Source organism: Stomoxys calcitrans, chromosome 2 (genome assembly GCF_963082655.1).
Source record: "Stomoxys calcitrans chromosome 2, idStoCalc2.1, whole genome shotgun sequence".
Taxonomy (NCBI): Eukaryota; Metazoa; Arthropoda; class Insecta; order Diptera; family Muscidae; genus Stomoxys; species Stomoxys calcitrans.
In genome coordinates, this window is record NC_081553.1 from 49,923,038 (window position 1) to 49,945,607 (window position 22,570).

At 40.3% G+C, this 22,570-nt stretch overlaps 4 protein-coding genes across 4 annotated transcripts; 1 reads left to right on the forward strand and 3 right to left on the reverse strand.

Moving 5' to 3' along the window:
• Positions 1-4,144: 4,144 nt before the first annotated feature.
• On the reverse strand, positions 4,145-4,756 carry LOC106095310 (uncharacterized). The gene is made up of 2 exons (XM_013262549.2): positions 4,690-4,756; positions 4,145-4,473 (listed from the first exon to the last, which is right to left on the reverse strand). The coding sequence occupies exons 1-2, from the start codon at positions 4,697-4,699 to the stop codon at positions 4,205-4,207; spliced, it is 279 nt and encodes a 92-aa protein (XP_013118003.1). The 5' UTR covers positions 4,700-4,756; the 3' UTR covers positions 4,145-4,204.
• Positions 4,757-5,006: 250 nt separating this feature from the next.
• Positions 5,007-5,531, forward strand: LOC106095309 (uncharacterized). Its single transcript, XM_059361597.1, has 2 exons — positions 5,007-5,066; positions 5,262-5,531. Exons 1-2 carry the CDS (start codon positions 5,057-5,059, stop codon positions 5,528-5,530), a joined length of 279 nt encoding a protein of 92 aa, XP_059217580.1. The 5' UTR covers positions 5,007-5,056; the 3' UTR covers position 5,531.
• Positions 5,532-12,892: 7,361 nt separating this feature from the next.
• On the reverse strand, positions 12,893-13,504 carry LOC131994732 (uncharacterized). The gene is made up of 2 exons (XM_059361598.1): positions 13,438-13,504; positions 12,893-13,221 (listed from the first exon to the last, which is right to left on the reverse strand). The coding sequence occupies exons 1-2, from the start codon at positions 13,445-13,447 to the stop codon at positions 12,953-12,955; spliced, it is 279 nt and encodes a 92-aa protein (XP_059217581.1). The 5' UTR covers positions 13,448-13,504; the 3' UTR covers positions 12,893-12,952.
• Positions 13,505-22,025: 8,521 nt separating this feature from the next.
• Positions 22,026-22,570, reverse strand: LOC131994733 (uncharacterized). Its single transcript, XM_059361599.1, has 2 exons — positions 22,491-22,570; positions 22,026-22,354 (listed from the first exon to the last, which is right to left on the reverse strand). Exons 1-2 carry the CDS (start codon positions 22,498-22,500, stop codon positions 22,086-22,088), a joined length of 279 nt encoding a protein of 92 aa, XP_059217582.1. The 5' UTR covers positions 22,501-22,570; the 3' UTR covers positions 22,026-22,085.

Consider the following 22,570-nt stretch of genomic DNA (forward strand, 5'->3'; position numbering starts at 1 on the left):
TTGGTTAGAAATATTAAAACTTTGGAACAAAAATAATCTTTATGTCATCACAGACGAGTTTACACATTTATGTATAACGCTCAATAATATATACACAGAATATTACTTAACACTTGTCACACCTACACATACATATGTGAAACTACATACATTGATGTTTTGAACTAATAAAGAAGGCTACAATTAATCATAGGAAGCTTAAGTTTTATAGGGTAGCTGACTCAAAGTGTTACGAACACTTTTTTTGTGAAATTACTTTTTAATTGATTCAAATAACAAAAACGTGTGGATGTAATCCAAGTTATCCTTAAAGATCGTGAGTTTTATAGGGTAGCTGACACAAAGTGCTACCAATTGAAACAAACGCTTTTTTTGTGCAAAATTTTTCTATTGATTCATATAAAAACAAGTAAAAGGTGTTAAGTTCGGCCGGGCCGAACTTTGGATACCCACCACCTCGGGTATATATGTAAACCACCTTTCGTCAAAATCCGGTGAAGAATGCATACCCTATGCCCCATAGCAGCTATATTGAAATATGTTCCGATTTGGACCAAATACTAATAAGTACAAGTCATTGATCAATTGTGTATAACAAAATTTTGATGTTTTTATACCCTCCACCATGGGATGGGGGTATACTAATTTCGTCATTCTGTTTGCAACACCTCGAAATATTTGTCTGAGACCACATACAGTATATATATTCTTGATCTTCATCTCATTTCTAGCCATGTCCGTCCGTCTGTCTGTTGAAAGCACGCTAACTTTTGAAGGAGTAAAGCTAGCCGCTTGAAATTTTGCACAAATACTCTTTATTAGCGTAGGTCAGTTGGGATTGTAAATGGGCCAAATCGGTCCATGTTTTGATATAGCTGCCATATAAACCGATCTTGGGTCTTGACTTCTTGAGCCTCTAGAGGGAGCAATTCTCGTCTGATTTGACTGACATTTTGCACATAGTGTTTTGGTATCACTTTCAACAACTGTGTTAAGTATCAAATCGGTTTATAATCTGGTATAGCTGTCATATAAACCGATCTTGGATCTTGAATTCTTGAGCCAATAGAGCGCGCAATTCTAATCCGATTTGGCTGAAATTTTGCATGAGGTGTTTTGTTATGACCTCCAATAACTGTGTTAAGTATGGCACAAATCGATACATACCCTGATATAGCTGCCATAAAAACCTATGGAGGTAAGACGAAATGTATGGTTTCCACTCCCAAAAAGCCTTGTACAACCGAGCGGATAAAGAACATGGAGAAAGTTGGGAACCACAACTTTGAGATAGTCAGTAACTTTATCTACCTCGGCACCGCCGTAACCGAAACGAATGACACCAGTTTTGAGATAAAGCGAAGAATAATACTGGCAAACAGATGCTACTTTGGACTAAGTAAGCAGTTTAGAAACAAGGCCATCTCTCGACGGACGAAGACTATACTTTACAAGACACTAATACTACACGTGCTCTTATATGGTTCTGAAGCATGGGTACTTGTGAAAGCAGATGAGACAGTGCTTGGAGTATTTGAGAGAAAGATTCTTCGTAAAATAAATGGACCAGTTTGCGTTAACGGAGAATATAGGCGACGTATGAACCACGAGCTGTATGGCGACGATAGCATAGTTACACGCATCAAAATACAACAGCTGCGTTGGCTAGGTCATGTTGTCAAAATGGATGAAGAAGCTCCAGCAAAGAAGTCTATTGAAGGCACACACGGTGGTACACGCAAACCGGAAAGACCAAAAGCCCGATGGAAAGATCAAGTGGTGGGAGACACCTCGAAACTTGTGTCAGAGATTTTAGAATGAGCGCAGAAGATCGAGGCGCTTGGAACGCTATTCTACGTTCGGCTAGTGGAAGAAATATTCTGTCATAGCCAATTAAAGTAAGTAAGTAGGTAAAAACCTATCTGGGATCTTGACTTCTTGAGCCAATAGAGGGCGCAATTCTTATCCGATTTGGCAGAAATTTTGTATAACGTTTTCTCTCATGACTTTCAGCATACGTGTACAATGTGGTCTGAATCGATCAATAGCTTGATTCAGCTCCCATATAAACCGATCTCCCGATTTTGCTTCTTGAACCCCTACAAGGCGTAATTCTAATCCGAATGAATTGAAATATTACACAATGACTTCTACGATGTTCAGCATTCATTTGTGGTCCGAATCGGACTATAACTTGATATAGCTCCAATAGCATAACAGTTCTTATTCAATATTTTTTGTTTGCCCAAAAAGCGATACCGCGCATAGAACTCGACAAATGCGATCCATGGTGGAGGGTATATAAGATTCGGCCCGGCCGAACTTAGCACGCTCTTACTTGTTACTTGGATGTCGAAAATCCTAACATAAGTCACTGTGTCAAATTTCAGTGAAATCGGATTATAAATGCGCCTTTTATTTAAGGGCGTGGGCGACGAACATCCATGTTACACTGTGGAACAGCGAAACAGTTGTTAGGACGGCGAAAATCCTAAGGGATTATCCGGATTGTGAGAGGACGAGGCTATTTGTGGAAGGAAGTAAGAAGGAGGTCAGTATAGCTGTTGGTACCATAACGGGACAGATAGGACTACGAGCTCACTTACGCAAAATCGGTTCGGCAAGAGATAGCATGTGCAGGGCATGTGGGGAACTCGAACCCTTTCGAACTCGGCTATAAAAAGGAGGCCCCTTGTCATTGAGCTTAAACTTACATCGGACTGCACTTTTTGATGTGTGAGAAGTTTACCCCGGTTCCTTAGTGGAATGTTCATAGGCAAAATTTGCATTTTTTGTAAGTTGCACCGAATTCCTACCTTAGATCTTCTTTTCGAGTTTACTTTTTTTTTTGTATTTAGAAGACACAACAAGCCGATTATTAGATTACTAGATGAGGCGGATTAATCCGCCCCCTTTTCTTCTTCTTAACCTATCCTTAGTTAGAATTGTCAAACAATAGTGTGGACGAGTAATACCCTTGGAGTTAGGAGTATAAAATACTCTTCTATAAGAGTTGCACATTACTCAGGTGGATGAGTAACAAATAAAGCGTGATTTTTTTTGAGGTTAGGATTTTCATGCATTAGTATTTGACAGATCACGTGGGATTTCAGACATGGTGTCAAAGACAAAGAGAAAGATGCTCAGTATGCTTTGACATTTCATCATGAATAGACTTACTAACGAGCAACGCTTGCAAATCATTGAATTTTATTACCAAAATCAGTGTTCGGTTCGAAATGTGTTCAAATTTTGACAAATTTTGTTCAGCGATGAGGCTCATTTCTGGTTGAATGGCTACGTAAATAAGCAAAATTGCCGCATTTGGAGTGAAGAGCAACCAGAAGCCGTTCAAGAACTGCCCATGCATCCCGAAAAATGCACTGTTTGGTGTGGTTTGTACGCTGGTGGAATCATTGGACCGTATTTTTTCAAAGATGCTGTTGGACGCAACGTTACGGTGAATGAACACATTTCGAACCGAACACTGATTTTGGTAATAAAATTCAATGATTTGCAAGCGTTGCTCGTTAGTAAGTCTATTCATGATGAAATGTCAAAGCATACTGAGCATCTTTCTCTTTGACACCATGTCTGAAATCCCACGTGATCTGTCAAATACTAATGCATGAAAATCCTAACCTCAAAAAAATCACCCTTTATGTATTTTGTAATATTTATTAAAAATTATTCTTGAGATCATATTCAATAAGTTAGGTAAATGTGTGATGTTATCAAAAAAAAAAATTTTATGATTGGCACTTTATTCGCTTTCTAGGCATATCTTACAATGCACGAGATTTTGGAAAAATGTTCGACCCAGCAATGAGTATAACAGTCTTCTGGAAGATTTTACTCAATTCATTTTCCGTATGAGTCGAGAAACACGTTTTTACTTGCTTTTTTACCAACGTACGTCTTGTATAACCTTCTCACTCAGTTTATTGAAAAGAACACTAGTCAATCTATTCTCCATTTCTGAAATCCCAATTTATACTGAAAGCTTTGGTAATGTTCTTCGAGTGTAGGTTCTAAGCAATGTAATTGCAACGTAAAGATATAATGGAATTAAGTCAGGATGGTCAGTAAATTTTGTTTATAGGGTTGCAAAACCACATAGAGTTAAATAAAAAAATTAAAAAAATACTTTCAAGGCATTTTATTTGGAATTTCATATAACAAATGTCAGAGTCGTATTATCATCCTAAGCAACTGTTGGGGGATTTTCTGGTTTCTTCCAGACCCAGTTGGGCCAGGGAATGCATTCCTTCAACAAATGCATGTAGGCGGTATCCTTGGGGCAATCTCTCTCAACGGCATTTTCATTCAATTTTTCACAATACCAATACTTGGATGGATCCCAGTGATGGGGGAATTTCTGATGAACTTCAGTGGGGTCACGGCAAGCCGATTGACCAGCAAGAGCGTTCACAGAGACCAGAGCCAAGGAGGCGAAGAGAGCCAAGCAAACCACTGTAAGACAAAATAAAGGAGATTAAAATAGATATGTATACTTAGCAATTCCTTGCTCCAAGCCACTGATGAATGTAACAAAGAATTTGGAGGTATGGGGTACTGTTCCAAAAGTGGTGTTAATACAGTATCCCACAGTAGTGAAGATTTATTTTTTTAGAGTAAAGAGGTAGTTTCAGCGTCTTGTTGAATAAATATAATTGTAAAAATTCTTACAGAATTTCATATTGTTTCTATCACTTTTCCTCAAGTAAACTCCACTGCAAATAGCCAAACTACGAGTGTATGTCAGAATATCAATAAGAACTTGGCTTTTATACTAAAGCTCACTTGCTAGTGGGCCACATCTTCTAGTCTTCAGCGTTGGTTGCAAATTTATCTTTAATGTTAACATTGATTGAGATATCACATTTGAAAGATACAATATTATCAAAATGAAAATCGAAAACTACTTTAATTGATAAAATTCTAGAAACTAAAGATAAGAAACAAGCCCCTTAGATTTCAATATAAATAGCGGAAGGTGGGTCAATCAAACATCAGTTGACAATTGAAGCACTGCAATCAACAGAAATTAAAAACAATGTTCAAAGGTAAATCATTTACTGCAAAAATCACTAAATTGCATTACCTATTGCGATTTTCGATCGAAATCAGCTGTTCTCCATAAACCAAATCAGCTGATTTCTACGAATTGCCTTACGAATCGAGTGACGTTTTTTTTTAAGTTGTGGCTTAAAGTCATCAATAGTTATTAAATTAATAAAATGTTTATTCTTTAATTCTAGTTTCCGTCTTTGTTGCCCTTATGGCCTTGGCCTCCGTTGCCTTTGCCTATGAACCTCAGGAAATTTATGCCGAACCCAATTGTGCCGTTGTCACAGATCACAATCGCATGTTCCGTGATATTTCCGATCCTACCCACTATTGGATTTGCCCCGAGGGTCAAGAGAAAGCCAGCTACATTCAATGTCCTCCCAATGAGGCCTTCATGGAGGCTCCCCAAAAATGCGTTGTCTGGGAAGAATGGAAATGGGTTGAACCTTACACAAAATAAGCGTAAATGAATATACTGAAATAAGATTTAATGGAAATATAGAAAACAAAATAATTATACAAATGGTGTTAACAAATTATTTGGATGCCCTTTTCGATGATGCCAAAGAATTTAAATCATTAGGAATAAGTTTCAAGTGGTATTAATACTCAAGAGAGTAATTAAATAGTGGGCTGTTGCAGGCCGTTTCATCCATTTGAAGAACACGAAAAGATCTACAAATATTTCGATCTTTTGTGAACCTATTCCAACTTCTAACAATACACTGCGAGTGGAAATTTGAAAATTTGCGGCAAAAACAATTTACAATCAAATACAATTTACTCCGAACTTTATTAGTATTACTTATCAGAAAAAAATGTAACAAATGATTTTATAAAAAATTATCTGCTGCGGCTGCATTAGCACCACTCGAAAAAATAGGTTTCTTACTTAGGTTAGGTTAGGTTGAAAAGAGGGTGCAGATATTAATCCGTCCCATGCCACTATGGACATACACCTAAGCCAGTAATCGGCTTTTTGTGCGCTCTAAGAACTTAAAAGTAACCTAGAATTACAATTCCGTGCTACTTACAAAATCCTTAATTGTTTTCAATACCACTCCCCTAAGTCGGTTCATGTCGGGTTTTGTGTCTCCACCTAAGTGCCGGAATCTGCCGTCCTACCGACCCTTTCGCTGTTTCACAATGTTGCATGCGCATTTGTCGCCCACTCCCCTTACTCGGACTGCGTCGACCCGAAAGGCTTCGGGTTAACCAAGTTTATTGACGGCAGTCCTCTGGCCTTCACCACTAAATCGTCTGGCCTTTCATTTCCCCTTACTCCGTTATGGCCCAACACCCAAACGATGCGGATTTTGCCATCCTCAGAGAAGGCGTTAATCTTCTTCTTACACTGCAAGACTGTTTGTGGCCTTACCGTCCTGGTTGTTATTGCCCTTAGGGCAATTTTACTGTCGGTAAAGATGTTCACACTCGACGTCATCGCGTTAGCACCACACCACTTCACGCATTTCGTGATCGCCCGGATCTCCGCCTGCAGGACCGTGTTATGGTCAAGCAGTCTAAAACATATCTTAGTCCCTGGTTTCTCAATGTTAACCCCCAGGCCCGCTCTGTCCTCTAGCTTTGATTCATCCATGTAACATGATCGTCCAGATGACAATACTATGGTTCCGTCAATCCAAGACTGTGCCGATGGCAGCAGTGTCTCGCACTCGACTTCAAGGTTCATCTCAGGTATTCGATCGGAAACCTCTTCCATTCCTTCCAGGTTTCCTATCGTCGCCTCGATTATACCGCGATGGTATGAGCTGCTCCCATCCTCAATCCATTCTCCCATCGCCTTAAGTCTCATAGCCGTAATGGCTGCCTCACACATAATCTGTATGTAAATGGTTCGGATATCTATTTTAGTCTCCAGTGCACTAGTGGGCGTTGTCTTCATCGCTCCGCCTATGCCTAGACAACATGTTCTCTGAACATGTTCTCTGAACCTGTTGTAAGGTCCTTATGTTACACTTTTTCTTCATAGCAAACTATTGAGGAGTAAGTAAGTATGGGTCTAATCACGCTCCTGTAGAGTCAGTGGACTATCCTAGGATTCAGGCCCCATTTCGAGCCTACGGTTCATCTACAAAGTGCCCAACATCAGTGAGCCTTCTCCTGACACTTCCGTTACACTTCCAATTCAGTTTCCTGTCCATGATCACACCTAAGTATTTGATCTTGTCAGAAATCAAAATCGTCTTATTGAGAAAACGTGGTGCGTTAAATTGGCCCATCTTCGTCTTCCTCGGGAACAGGCATGTTTCAGTCTTCTCTGGGTTAACATTGAGACCTCTGGGTCTAGCCCAGTCATATGCCATATGCAAGAACTTTCAGCACTTCTGCATAGCTCGTTCGGATCCTAACCCCTTAGACGTATTATAACATCGTCTGCATAGCAGACGTGCTCAAATCGCATTTATCCACCTGTTCTTTAGCATATGGTTTATCCAGTCTCTAAGGAATGGTTCCACCCAGTACTGGTATAAGGATTGGATCAGAGTTCAGTCCGCACATTGCTAAAAGCCCCCTCGATGTCAATGCATATCGCCAGTTATACATTTTGGGATCTAAGGATTCTTCTATTTTATGCACAACCTCGTGCAGGGCAGTCTCCATCGACCTTCCCTTGACATAGACATGTGTTTGTGTATTGTATAAACCTTCGATCAATATCATTATTCCAAGATTCCGTTGAGCCCCTTCGTATTCTGTGGAAAATGAGTTTTCATTAAAAGCCTCAACATGTCCTCCGTTGGTTCTGCTTTCACTCCCGTGTCGTCTACTAAATTTTCAGTTTGGACATGGGTTTTTGAGAGAAACTTTCTTATATTGGCGGCGTCATTAACGCTATCGACCTGTTCGCAGAAAAATTTCAGGAGGCACGTTTTGCCGCTCTGGTAATCTTATTGTGGTCCTTGAACCGTGTGTAATACACATCTCAATAAACATCCAATTTTTTAAAACGTGCTCTGTTTTAAAGTCTGCGGACCTCTTTCCCAATATTGCGAATCTCCCCGGTCATTCAGGTTATTTCCCGAAGAGGACAACTATCTTCGAAGGATCCCACCAGTGCAGTCGTAATCCTGTTGACATTTTCGTCAATGTCTTCTATGCTTGGACAATCTTAATTATCTTGCCCAAGTCTTTTTCTGAGTAGCCTTCCGAATTTTGTCCAGTTGGTTTTCAACTTGTTCCAGAAGCTTATCGGATTCGGCGCAGGCCGTGCTATGCTACACCTAATATAGCGATGGTCAGAGAAAGAGTGTTCCATGGAGACCCTCCAATCCTGAACCTCATCGATTAGATTTTCCAAACATATTTTAACATCTAATACCTCATACCTAATCCAATTAACAAAAGGGGCTTGAGGCAACGCTCCCGGTACTTCGATCCAATTTTTGAAGCCATATTCGTATTTTACTTCCGAAAACCTTTCATTTAAGTCCCATGTTGTCCCGACCGGTCCACTTTGATTTTTGGCAGTACTTTTGGGGGTTTTTTGGGCTTGGGACGACTCCCTAGTTACTTGAACCGAATTTAAAATATCATATTCATACTCTACTCCCAAATACTCTTCATTTGAGTCCCATATTGTACCGATCAGTCCATTTTTTAATTTTGGGCACTACTTTCGGTATGGTTTTGGGCCTGGAACGGCTCCCTAGATACTTGGATCCAATTTAAAATATCATATTCATACTCTGCTCCAAAAAGCCTTTCATTGGAGACCTATACTGACCCGATCGGTCCACTTTTGATTTTAGGCGGTCCTCTTGGGGCGACGACCTCGATACTTAGATACAAGTGTTCACACCATATTCGTATTCTACTCCCGAATACCTTTCATTTGAGTCCCATATTGTCCCGGTCGGTGAACTTTGATATTGAACGGTACTTTTGGGGCGGTTTTGGGCTTAGGACGGCTCCCTAGATACATGATCCAATTTGATACTCATACTCATATTCATACTCATCTCCCGAATACCTTTCATTTGAGTCCCATATTGTAACGATTGGTCCACTTTTGATTTTAGGCACTACTTTTGGGGCGGTTATATGCCTCGAACCCTGGAACGGCGCCCTAGATACTTGGATCCAATTTAAAGTTCATATTCATACTCTACTCCTGAAACCATTTCATTGGAGTCCCATATTGTCCCGATCGGTCCACTTTTGATTTTGGGCGGTCCTCTTGCGGCGACGACCTCAATATTCGATCCAATTTTGGACAATATAATCGTATTCTACACCTGAAAACCTTTCATTTGAGTCTCATATTGCCCCGATCGGTTCACTTTGATTTTTATACCAACCACCGAAGGATGGGGGTATACTTATTTTGTCATTCCTTTTGAACACATCGAAATATCCATTTCCGACGCCATAAAGTATATATATTCTTGATCAGCGTAAAAATCTAAGACGGTCTGTCCATCTCTCTGCTGAAATCACGCGAGAGTCTTTAAAGATAGATTTATTGAGCTGATACTTTAAACAGATTCTTTTTTTGTCCATAAGCAGGTTATGTTTGAAGATGGTCTATATCGGACCATATCTTGATATATGGCCCCATATAGAACGATCCGCCGATTTAGGGTCTTAGGCCCACAAAGCCACATTTATTATTCGATAAGTCTGAAATTTGGGACAGTGAGTTGTGTTAGGCCCTTCAATATCCTTCTTCAATTTGGCATAGATCGGTCCAGATTTGGATATATGTGCCATATAGACCTATCTTACGATATAGGGTTTTAGGCCCATAAAAGCCACATTTATTATCCGATTTTGCTAAAATTCGGGACAGTGAGTTGTGTTAGACCCTTCGATATCTTTCTTCAATTTGGCTCAGATCGGTTCAGATTTGGACATAGCTGCCATATAGACCTATCCGCCAATTTAGGGTCTTAGGCCCATAAAAGACGCATCTATAATCCGATTTTGCTGAAATTTGGGACAGTGAGTTGTGTTAGGCTCTTCGATATCCTTCTTCAATTTGGCCTAGATCGTTCCAGATTTGAATATAGCTGTCATATAGACCGATCCGCCGATTTAGGGTCTTGGCGCCATAAAAGCGCATTTATAATCCGATTTTGCTGAAATTTGGGACAGTGAGTTGTGTTAGGCTCTTCGATATCCGTCTTCAATTTGGCCTAGATCGGTTCATATTTGGATATAGCTGCCATATAGATCGATCTCTCGATTTAAGGTTTTGGACGCATAAAAAGCGCACTTATTGTCCGATTTCGCCGAAATTTGGGACAGTGAATTAAACTAAGTACCTCGACATATTTCTACAATTTGGCCTCGATCGATCAAGATTTGGATATAGCTGTGATAAAGACCAATCCCACGATTTAAGGGTTACGGTCCATAAAAAGCACATTTATAATTGTGTTAGGCTCTTCGATATTTTTCTGAAACTTGGCCCAAATCGGTCGAGATTTGGATATAATTGCCATATAGACCGATATCTCGATTTAAAGACTTGGTCCCATAAAAGGCGCATTTGTAATTCGATTTCACAGAAATTTGACACAGTGACTTATGTTAGGCTTTTAGACATCCGTGTCGTATATGGTTCAGATCGGTTTATTTTTAGATATAGCTTATAAAATGACCAATATTATGTTATACCCAATTTAACAATGACTTGTACTTATTAATATTTGGTCCAAATCGGAACATATTTCGATATAGCTGCTATGGGGCATAAGGTATGCACTTTTCATCGAATTTTTTCGGCCTGGCCGAACTTAACACCTTTTTACTTGTTGGTAGTACTTTTAGGGCTGTTTTGGGCTTGGGACGGCTCCCTAGGTACCTGAACCCAATTTAAAATATCATATTCATACTCCTCTCCCGAATGTCTTTCATTGGAGTTTTATAGTGTACCGATCGGTCCACTTTTAATTTTGGGCGGTACTTTTGTGTCGGTTTTGGGCCTGGAATGGTACCTTATATACTTGGACCCTTAGTTTTGGGCTTGGGACGGCTCCCTAGATACTTGAATGCAATTTAAACAAGTAAAAGCGTGCTAAGTTCGGCCGGGCCAAATCTTATATACCCTCCACCATGGATCTCATTTCTTTGCTATAATATCAAGTTTTCGTCCTATTCGGACCATAATTGAACTGAATGTTGGAGACCATAGTAGAAGTCGTTGTGCCAAGTCGATTAAAAATTGCGCCCTTAAGGGGCTCAAGAAGTAAAATGGGGAGATCGGTTTATATGGGAGCTGTATCAGTCTAAAGACGGATTCAAACCGTAATTGACACGCATGTTGAAGTTCACGTTGTACTAAATTTCAGCAAATCGGATAATAATTGCAACTTCTAAATGCTCAAGAAGTCATGATACCAGATCGGTTTATATGACAGCTATATCAAGTTATGGACCAATTAAAACCATATTTGTTGGAAGTCATAACAAAACACCTCATGCAAAATTTCAAATCGGATAAGAATTGCGCCCTATAGAGGCTGAAGAAATCAAGACCCATGATCGGTTTATATGAAAGCTATATTAGGTAATGGACCGATTTGAACCACACTTAACACAGTTGTTAGAAATCATAACAAAACACCTCATGCAAAATTTCAGCCAAATCGTATAAGAATTGCGCCCTCTAGAGTCTCAAGAAGTTAAGATCCCAGATCGGTTTACAATATATGGCAGCTATATCAGGTTATGAACCGATTTGAACCGTTCTTATACAGTTATTGGAAGCCACAACAAAACATCTCATGCAAAATTTCAGCCAAATCGGATAAGAATGGCGCTCTCTTGTGGATCAAGAAACCAAGATTCAAGATCGGTTTATATAGCAGCTTTATCAGGTTATGAACCGATTTGAACCATTCTTAGCACAGTTGTTGAAAGCCATAACAAAACACCTCCTGCAAAATTTGAGCCAAATCGGATAAGAATTGCGCCCACTAGCGACTCAAGAAGTCAATATCCGAGATCTGTTTATAGGGCAGCTAAATCAAAACATGGACCGATATGGCCCATTTACAATCCCAACCTACCTACACTAATAACAAGTATTCGTGCAAAATTTCAAGCGCCTAGCTTTACTCCTTCGAAACTTAGCGTGCTTTCGACAGACAGACAGACGGACGGACATGCCTAGATCGACTTAAAATGACATTACGATCAAGAATATATATACTTTATGGGGTCTCAGAGGAATATTTCGAGGAGTTTCAAACAGAGTGACGAAATTAGTATACCCCCATCCTATGGTGGAGGGTATTAAAATCATATTCATACTCTTCTCCCACATACCTTTTACTGGAGTCCTGTATTGTCCCTATTTGATTTTGAGCACTACTTTTGGGGAGGATTTGTGCCTGTGGCGGCTCCCTAGATACTTGCATCCAATTTTAAATGTCACATTCAAACTCTACTACCGAATACCTTTTATTAGAGTCCTATATTATCCTAATCGGTCCATTTGTATGTTGGGCGGTACTCTAGGGGCGACGCCTTAGGTACTTGGGTCCATTATTGGGTACCATATTCGTATTCTACTCCCGCAAACCTTTCATTTGAGTCCCATATTGCCCCAATCGGTTCACTTTTGATTTTGGGCACTACTTTTGTCCAGGTACTCAGACCTAATGTTTAATAACATATTTGTATTTAACTTCGAAATATCTTTCATTTGAGTCCCATATTCTAGCCATAGTTATTCATTCGAATGCTTACGTAATTGCAATGTATAGATATGATGGAAATAAGTCAGGATGATCAGTAAATTTTGTTTATAGGGTTCCAAAACCGCATAGTGTCAAATAAAAAATTAAAAAAATACTTTCAAGGCATTTTATTTGGAATTTCATATAACAAATTTCAGAGTCGTATTATCATTCTAAGCAACTGTTGGGGGATTTTCTGGTTTCTTCCAGACCCAGTTGGGCCAGGGAATGCATTCCTTCAACAAATGCATGTAGGCGGTATCCTTGGGGCAATCTCTCTCAACGGCATTTTCATTCAATTGTTCACAATACCAGTACTTGGATGGATCCCAGTGATGGGGGAATTTCTGATGAACCTCAGTGGGGTCACGGCAAGCCGATTGACCAGCAAGAGCGTTCACAGAGACCAGAGCCAAGGAGGCGAAGAGAGCCAAGCAAACCACTGTAAGACAAAATAAAGGAGATTAAAATAGATATGTATACTTAGCAATTCCTTGCTCCAAGCCACTGATGAATGTAACAAAGAATTTGGAGATAAGGGGTACTGTTCTAACAGTGGTGTTAATACAGTATCCCACAGTAGTGAAGATTTATTTTTTTAGAGTAAAGAGGTAGTTTCAGCGTCTTGTTGAATAAATATAATTGTAAAAATTCTTACAGAATTTCATATTGTTTCTATCACTTTTCCTCAAGTAAACTCCACTGCAAATAGCCAAACTACGAGTGTATGTCAGAATATCAATAAGAACTTGGCTTTTATACTAAAGCTCACTTGCTAGTGGGCCACATCTTCTAGTCTTCAGCGTTGGTTGCAAATTTATCTTTAATGTTAACATTGATTGAGATATCACATTTGAAAGATACAATATTATCAAAATGAAAATCGAAAACTACTTTAATTGATAAAATTCTAGAAACTAAAGATAAGAAACAAGCCCCTTAGATTTCAATATAAATAGCGGAAGGTGGGTCAATCAAACATCAGTTGACAATTGAAGCACTGCAATCAACAGAAATTAAAAACAATGTTCAAAGGTAAATCATTTACTGCAAAAATCACTAAATTGTACCACCGACTGCGATTTCATTGAAATCAGCTGTTCTCCATAAACCAAATCAGCTGATTTCTATGAATTGCCTTACGAATCGAGTGACGTTTTTTTTTTAAAGTTGTGGCTTGAAGTCATCAATAGTTATATTAATAAAATGTTTATTCTTTAATTCTAGTTTCCGTCTTTGTTGCCCTTATGGCCTTGGCCTCCGTTGCCTTTGCCTATGAACCTCAGGAAATTTATGCCGAACCCAATTGTGCCGTTGTCACAGATCACAATCGCATGTTCCGTGATATTTCCGATCCTACCCACTATTGGATTTGCCCCGAGGGTCAAGAGAAAGCCAGCTACATTCAATGCCCTCCCAATGAGGCCTTCATGGAGGCTCCCCAAAAATGCGTTGTCTGGGAAGAATGGAAATGGGTTGAACCTTACACAAAATAAATTCAAATGAATATCTTGAAATATGATTTAATGGAAATATAGAAAACAAAATAATTATACAAATTATTTGGGTGCCTTTTTCGATGATGCCAAAGAATTTAAATCATTAGGAATAAGTTTCAAGTGGTATAAATACTCAAGAGAGTAATTAAATAGTGGGCTGTTGCAGGCCGTTTCATCCATTTGAAGAACACGAAAAGATCTACAAATACCTCGATCTTTTGTGAGCTTTTCCAACTTCTAAGAGTATACTGCCAGTGGAAATTTGAAAATTGGCGGCAAAAATAATTTACAATCAAACCAGCTTCTCTGAACTTTAGAAATTAGTCTTACTTATCAGAAAAAAATGTTACAAATGATTTTATAAAAAAATCATCTGCTGCGGCTTCATTAGGACCACGCGAAAAAACAGGTTTCTTACTTAGGTCAGGTAAGGTTGAAAAGAGGGTGCAGATATTAATCCGCACCATGTCACTATGGACATACACCTAAGCCATTAAACGGCTTGTTGTTCGCTCTAAGAACTAAAAAGTAACCTAGAATTACAATTCTGTGCCACTTACAAAATCCTTAATTGTTTTCATTACCACTACCCTAAGTTGGTTCATGTCGGGTTTTGTGTCTCCACCTAAGAGCCGGTATCTGTTATACGCGAAAGCCGGGCAATGACAAAGAAAATGCTTCAACGTCTCATCATCTTCCCCGCATGCCCTACCTATCACTTGCCGCACCTATTTTACATAAGTGAGCTCATAGTCCTATGTGTCCCGTTATGATACCAATAGTTATACTGACCTCCTTCTTTCTTCCTTTCAGTAATAGCCTCGTCTTCTCACGATCTGGATCCCCCCAATACGATTTTCGCCGTCCTACCGACCGTTTCGCTGTTCCACAATGTTGCATGCGCATTTGTCGCCCACTCCCTTACCTCGGACTTCGTCGACCCGAAAGGCTTCGGGTTAACCAAGTTTATTGACGGCAGTCCTCTGGCCTTCACCACTAAATCGTCTGGCCTTTCATTTCCCCTTACTCCGTTATGGCCCAACACCCAAACGATGCGGATTTTGCCATCCTCAGAGAAGGCGTTAATCTCCTTCTTACACTGCAAGACTGTTTGTGGCCTTACCGTCCTGGTTGTTATTGCCCTTAGGGCAATTTTACTGTCGGTAAAGATGTTCACACTCGACGTCATCGCGTTAGCACCACACCACTTCACGCATTTCGCGATCGCCCGGATCTCCGCCTGCAGGACCGTATTATGATCAAGCAGCCTAAAACAGATCTCAGTCCCTGGTTTCTCAATGTTAACCCCCAGGCCCGCTCTGTCCTCTAGCTTTAATTCATCCGTGTAACATGATCTTCCACATGTCAATACTAGGGTTCCGTCAATCCAAGACTGTGCCGATGGAAGCAGTGCCTTGCAATCGACTTTAAGGTTCATCTTAGGTATCCGATGGGAAACCTCTTCCATTCCTTTCAGGTTTCCTATCGTCGCCTCGATTATACCGCGATGGTATGAGCTGCTCCCATCCTCAATCCATTCTCCCATCGCTTTAAGTCACATAGCCGCAGTGGCTGCCTCACACTTAATTTGAATGTCAATGGGTCGTATATCTAGAATAGTCTCCAGTGCCCTAGCAGACGTGGTCCTCATCACTCCGCCTATGCCAAGACAACATGTTCTCTGAACCTGTTGTATGGTCTATGTTACACTTTTTCTCCATAGCAGTTCACCAAACTACTGAGGCGTAAGTAAGTATTGGTCTAATCACGCTCCTGTAGAGCCAGTGGACTATCCTCGGGATCAGGCCTCATTTCGAGCCTACGGCCCGTCTACATAGTGTCCAACATTAGTAAGACTTCTCAGTACGTTCCTGAATTTGACACTTCCAATTCAGTTTCCTGTCCAAGATCACACCTAAGTATTTAACCTTGTCAGATATCGAAATCGCCTTATTGAGGAAACGTGGTGCGTTAAATTGGCCCTCCTTCGTCTTCCTCGTGAACAGGGATATTTCAGTCATCTCTGGGTTAATATTGAGACCTCTGGGTCTAGCCCAGACATATGCCATATGCAAGACCTTTCAGCCCTTTTGCATGGCTCTTTCGGATCCTTACCCCTTAAAAGTATTATAACATCGTCTGTGAGGAGACGGGTTCAAATCCCTCCTCAGTCAGCATCCGTAATAGGTCATTTAAGGTGGTCACCCATAGGAGTGGCGGTAAAATGCCCCCTGTGGCGTGCCCTGTTCCACTTTCTCCCTTATATTTACGCCATAGGACACACCTGTCCACCTGTTCCTTAGCATATGGTTTATCCGGTCTCTAAGGAACGGGTCCACCCAGAATTGGTCTAAGGAATGGATCAGAGTGTGGGTCCGCACATTGTTAAAAGCCCCCTCGATGTCAATGCATATCGGCAGTGTGTACGTTTTGGGTATCGAAGGATTCTTCTATTTTATGCACAACCTCGTGCAGGGCAGTCTCCATCGACCTTCCCTTGACATAGGCATGCTGTTTGTATTTGAGCAGTTCGCTAGATGTCCTACTCTTTATCATGGTGTCCACAATACGTTCCATGGTTTTGAGTAGAAAGGACGTAAGGCTTATAGGCTTGTTGGGCTATTGTGTCGCATAACTTGCCTTGCCGGGCTTGGGTATAAACACCACCCTTGCCTCCTGCCAGGCTTTCGGAGTATATGCAAGGCATGCTATGAAAGTTTTGGCCAGACGATGCGCCAGTTAGTCTGCTTTTCTCTGTAGTAACGCGGGATATATTCCATCAGGTCCGAGTGACTTAAATGCTTTGAAACTCCTCAAGGATTCCTTCGCAATAAATTATGTAATTATAAACCTTCGATCAATATCAGCATTCCAAGATTCCGGTGTCTCCGTGAACCCCTTCGTATCCCGTGGAAAATGAGTTTTCATTAAAAACCTCAACATGTCCTCCGTTGGTTCTGCTTTCACTCCCGTGTCGTCTACTAAATTTTCAGTTTGGACATGGGTTTTTGAGAGAAACTTTCTTATATTGGCGGCGTCATTAACGCTATCGACCTGTTCGCAGAAAATTTTCAGGAGGCACGTTTTGCCGCTCTGGTAATCTCATTGTGGTCCTTGAACCGTGTGTAATACACATCTCAATAAACATCCAATTTTTTAAAACGTGCTCTGTTTTAAAGTCTGCGGACCTCTTTCCCAATATTGCGAATCTCCCCGGTCATTCAGGTTATTTCCCGAAGAGGACAACTATCTTCGAAGGATCCCACCAGTGCAGTCGTAATCCTGTTGACATTTTCGTCAATGTCTTCTATGCTTGGACAATCTTAATTATCTTGCCCAAGTCTTTTTCCGAGTAGCCTTCCGAATTTTGTCCAGTTGGTTTTCAACTTGTTCCAGAAGCTTATCGGATTCGGCGCAGGCCGTGCTATGCTAAACCTAATGTAGCGATGGTGAGAGAAAGAGTGTTCCATGGAGACCCTCCAATCCTGAACCTCATCGATTAGATTTTCCGAACATATTGTAACATCTAATACCTCATACCTAATCCAATTAACAAAAGGGGCTTGAGGCAACGCTCCCGGTACTTCGATCCAATTTTTGAAGCCATATTCGTATTTTACTTCCGAAAACCTTTCATTTAAGTCCCATGTTGTCCCGACCGGTCCACTTTGATTTTTGGCAGTACTTTTGGGGGTTTTTTGGGCTTGGGACGACTCCCTAGTTACTTGAACCGAATTTAAAATATCATATTCATACTCTACTCCCAAATACTCTTCATTTGAGTCCCATATTGTACCGATCAGTCCATTTTTTAATTTTGGGCACTACTTTCGGTATGGTTTTGGGCCTGGAACGGCTCCCTAGATACTTGGATCCAATTTAAAATATCATATTCATACTCTGCTCCAAAAAGCCTTTCATTGGAGTCCTATACTGACCCGATCGGTCCACTTTTGATTTTAGGCGGTCCTCTTGGGGCGACGACCTCGATACTTAGATACAAGTGTTCACACCATATTCGTATTCTACTCCCGAATACCTTTCATTTGAGTCCCATATTGTCCCGGTCGGTGAACTTTGATTTTGAACGGTACTTTTGGGGCGGTTTTGGGCTTAGGACGGCTCCCTAGATACATGATCCAATTTGATACTCATACTCATATTCATACTCATCTCCCGAATACCTTTCATTTGAGTCCCATATTGTAACGATTGGTCCACTTTTGATTTTAGGCACTACTTTTGGGGCGGTTATATGCCTCGAACCCTGGAACGGCGCCCTAGATACTTGGATCCAATTTAAAGTTCATATTCATACTCTACTCCTGAAACCATTTCATTGGAGTCCCATATTGTCCCGATCGCTCCACTTTTGATTTTGGGCGGTCCTCTTGCGTGGACGACCTCGATATTCGATCCAATTTGGACAATATAATCGTATTCTACACCTGAAAACCTTTCATTTGAGTCTCATATTGCCCCGATCGGTTCACTTTGATTTTTATACCAACCACCGAAGGATGGGGGTATACTTATTTTGTCATTCCTTTTGAACACATCGAAATATCCATTTCCGACGCTATAAAGTATATATATTCTTGATCAGCGTAAAAATCTAAGACGGTCTGTCCATCTCTCTGCTGAAATCACGCGACAGTCTTTAAAGATAGATTTATTGAGCTGATACTTTGAACAGATTCTTTTTTTGTCCATAAGCAGGTTAAGTTTGAAGATGGTCTATATCGGACCATATCTTGATATATGGCCCCATATAGAACGATCCGCCGATTTAGGGTCTTAGGCCCACAAAGCCACATTTATTATTCGATAAGTCTGAAATTTGGGACAGTGAGTTGTGTTAGGCCCTTCAATATCCTTCTTCAATTTGGCATAGATCGGTCCAGATTTGGATATATCTGCCATATAGACCTATCTTACGATATAGGGTTTTAGGCCCATAAAAGCCACATTTATTATCCGATTTTGCTAAAATTTGGAACAGTGAGTTGTGTTAGACCCTTCGATATCTTTCTTCAATTTGGCTCAGATCGGTTCAGATTTGGACATAGCTGCCATATAGACCTATCCGCCAATTTAGGGTCTTAGGCCCATAAAAGCCACCTTTATTATTATCCGATTTTGCTGAAATTTGGGACATTGAGTTATGTTAGGCCCTTCAACATCTTTCTTCAATTGGTGTCAGATCAGTTCCGATTTGGATATAGCTGGCATATAGACCGATCTCTCGATTTGAGGTCTTGTGCCCATAAAAAGCGCATTTATTGTCCGATTTCGCCGAAATTTGGGACAGTAAGTTGTATTAGGCTCTTCGACATTTTTCCGAAACTTGGCCCAAATCGGACCAGGTTTGGATATAACTGCCATATAGACCGATATTTTGATTTAAGGTCTTGGGCCCATAAAAGACCCATTTAAAATCCGATTTCATTGAAATTTGACACAGTGACTAATGTTAGGCTTTCCGACATCCGTGTCGTATGTGGTTCTGATCGGTTTATTTTTTAAATACAGCTACTAAAAAGACCAATATTTTGTTATACACAATTGATTTATGACTTGTACTTATTAATATTTGGTCGAAATCGCAACATATTTCGATATAGCTGCAATGGGGTATAAGGTATGCATTTTTCACCGGATTTTGACGAAAGGTGGTTTACATATATACCGGAGGTGGTGGGTATCCAAAGTTGGGCCCGGCAGAACTTAACGCCTTTTTAGTTGTTGGTAGTACTTTTAGGGCTGTTTTGGGCTTGGGACGGCTCCCTAGGAATGCCTTTCATTAGAGTCCCATGGTGTACCGATCGGTCCACTTTTAATTTTGGGCGGTACTTTTGGGAATGTCTTGGGCTTGGAAATGTTCCCTAGATACTTGGATGCTTGGTTGTGGGCTTAGGACTGCTCCCTAGGTACTTGAATCCAATTTAAACAAGTAAAAGCGTGCTAAGTTCGGCCTGGCCGAATCTTATATACCCTCCACCATGGATCACATTTGTCGAGCTCTTGCCACGGTACCTCTTTTTAGGCAAACAAAGGATAAAAGAAAAGAGATGCTATGTTATTGGAACAATATCAAGATATGGTTCATTTCGGACCATAATTGAACTGAATATTGGAGACCATAGTAAAAGTCATTGTGTAAAATTTCATCCAAATCTAGTAAGAAGTGCGGACTTTAGTGGCTGAAGAAGTAAATAGGGAGATCGGTTTATAGGGGAGCTCTATTAGGCTATAAACCGATTCATGCCATATTCAAGGTCATGAGAGAAGACGTTGAACAAAATTTCAGCGCAATCGGATAATACTTGCTACCTTTTTAGCTCAAGAAGTCAAGATCCCATATCGCTTTATATAGCAGCTATATCATGTTATGGACCGATTTTAACAATGCCCCTCTAGTGGCTCAAGAAGTCAAGACCAAAGATGGCAGCTATATCAGGTTATGAACCGATTTGAACCATTCTTAACACAGTTGTTGGAAGTCATAACAAAACACGTCATGCAATATTTCAGCCAAATCGGATAGTAATTGGTCCCTGTAGAGGCTCAAGAAGTCAACACCCCAGATCGGTATATATGGCAGCTATATCAGTTTATGAACCGATTTGAACTATTCTTAGTACAGTTGTTGAAAGCCATAACAAAACACCTCATGCAAAATGTCCCCCAAATCGGATTTGAATTGCGCCCTATAGAGGCTGAAGAAATCAAGACCCCAGATCGGTTTATATGAAAGCTATACCAGGTTATGGACCAATTTGAACCACACTTAAAACAGTTGTTGGAAATCATAGCAAAACACGTCATGCCAAATTTCAGCCAACTTGGATAAGAATTGCGCCCTCTAGAGGCTCATATATATATTATAGGGCAGCTATATCAAAATATGGACCGATATGACCCATTTACAATCCCAACCGACCTACACTAATAAAAAGTTTTCGTGCAAAATTCCAAGCAAATTTTCGTGCAAAATTTCAAGCGGCTAGCTTTACTCCTTCCAAACTTACCGTGCTTCGATAGACAGACGGATGGACATGGCTAGATCGACTTAAAATGACATGACGATCAAGAATATATATACTTTATGGGGTCTCAGAGGAATATTTCGAGGAGTTTCAAACAGAGTGACGAAATTAGTATACCCCCATCCTATGGTGGAGGCTATTAAAATCATATTCATACTCTTCTCCCACATACCTTTTACTGAAGTCCTGTATTGTCCCTATTTGATTTTGGGCACTACTTTTGGGGAGGATTTGTGCCTGTGGCGGCTCCCTAGATACTTGCATCCAATTTTAAATGTCACATTCAAACTCTACTACCGAATACCTTTTATTAGAGTCCTATATTATCCTAATCGGTCCATTTGTATGTTGGGCGGTACTCTAGGGGCGACGCCTTAGGTACTTGGGTCCATTATTGGGTACCATATTCGTATTCTACTCCCGCAAACCTTTCATTTGAGTCCCATATTGCCCCAATCGGTTCACTTTTGATTTTGGGCACTACTTTTGTCCAGGTACTCAGACCTAATGTTTAATAACATATTTGTATTTAACTTCGAAATATCTTTCATTTGAGTCCCATATTCTAGCCATAGTTATTCATTCGAATGCTTACGTAATTGCAATGTATAGATATGATGGAATTAAGTCAGGATGATCAGTAAATTTTGTTTATAGGGTTCCAAAACCGCATAGTGTCAAATAAAAAATTAAAAAAATACTTTCAAGGCATTTTATTTGGAATTTCATATAACAAATTTCAGAGTCGTATTATCATTCTAAGCAACTGTTGGGGGATTTTCTGGTTTCTTCCAGACCCAGTTGGGCCAGGGAATGCATTCCTTCAACAAATGCATGTAGGCGGTATCCTTGGGGCAATCTCTCTCAACGGCATTTTCATTCAATTGTTCACAATACCAGTACTTGGATGGATCCCAGTGATGGGGGAATTTCTGATGAACCTCAGTGGGGTCACGGCAAGCCGATTGACCAGCAAGAGCGTTCACAGAGACCAGAGCCAAGGAGGCGAAGAGAGCCAAGCAAACCACTGTAAGACAAAAGAAAGGAATTTAAAATAGATTGGTATACTTAGCAATTCCTTGCTCCAAGCCACTGATGAATGTAACAAAGAATTTGGTAGTTTCAGCTTCTTGTTAAATAAATATAATTGTAAAAATTCTTACAGAATTTCATATTGTTTCTATCACTTTTCCTCAAGTAAACTCCACTACAAATAGCCAAACTACGAGTGTATGTCAGAATA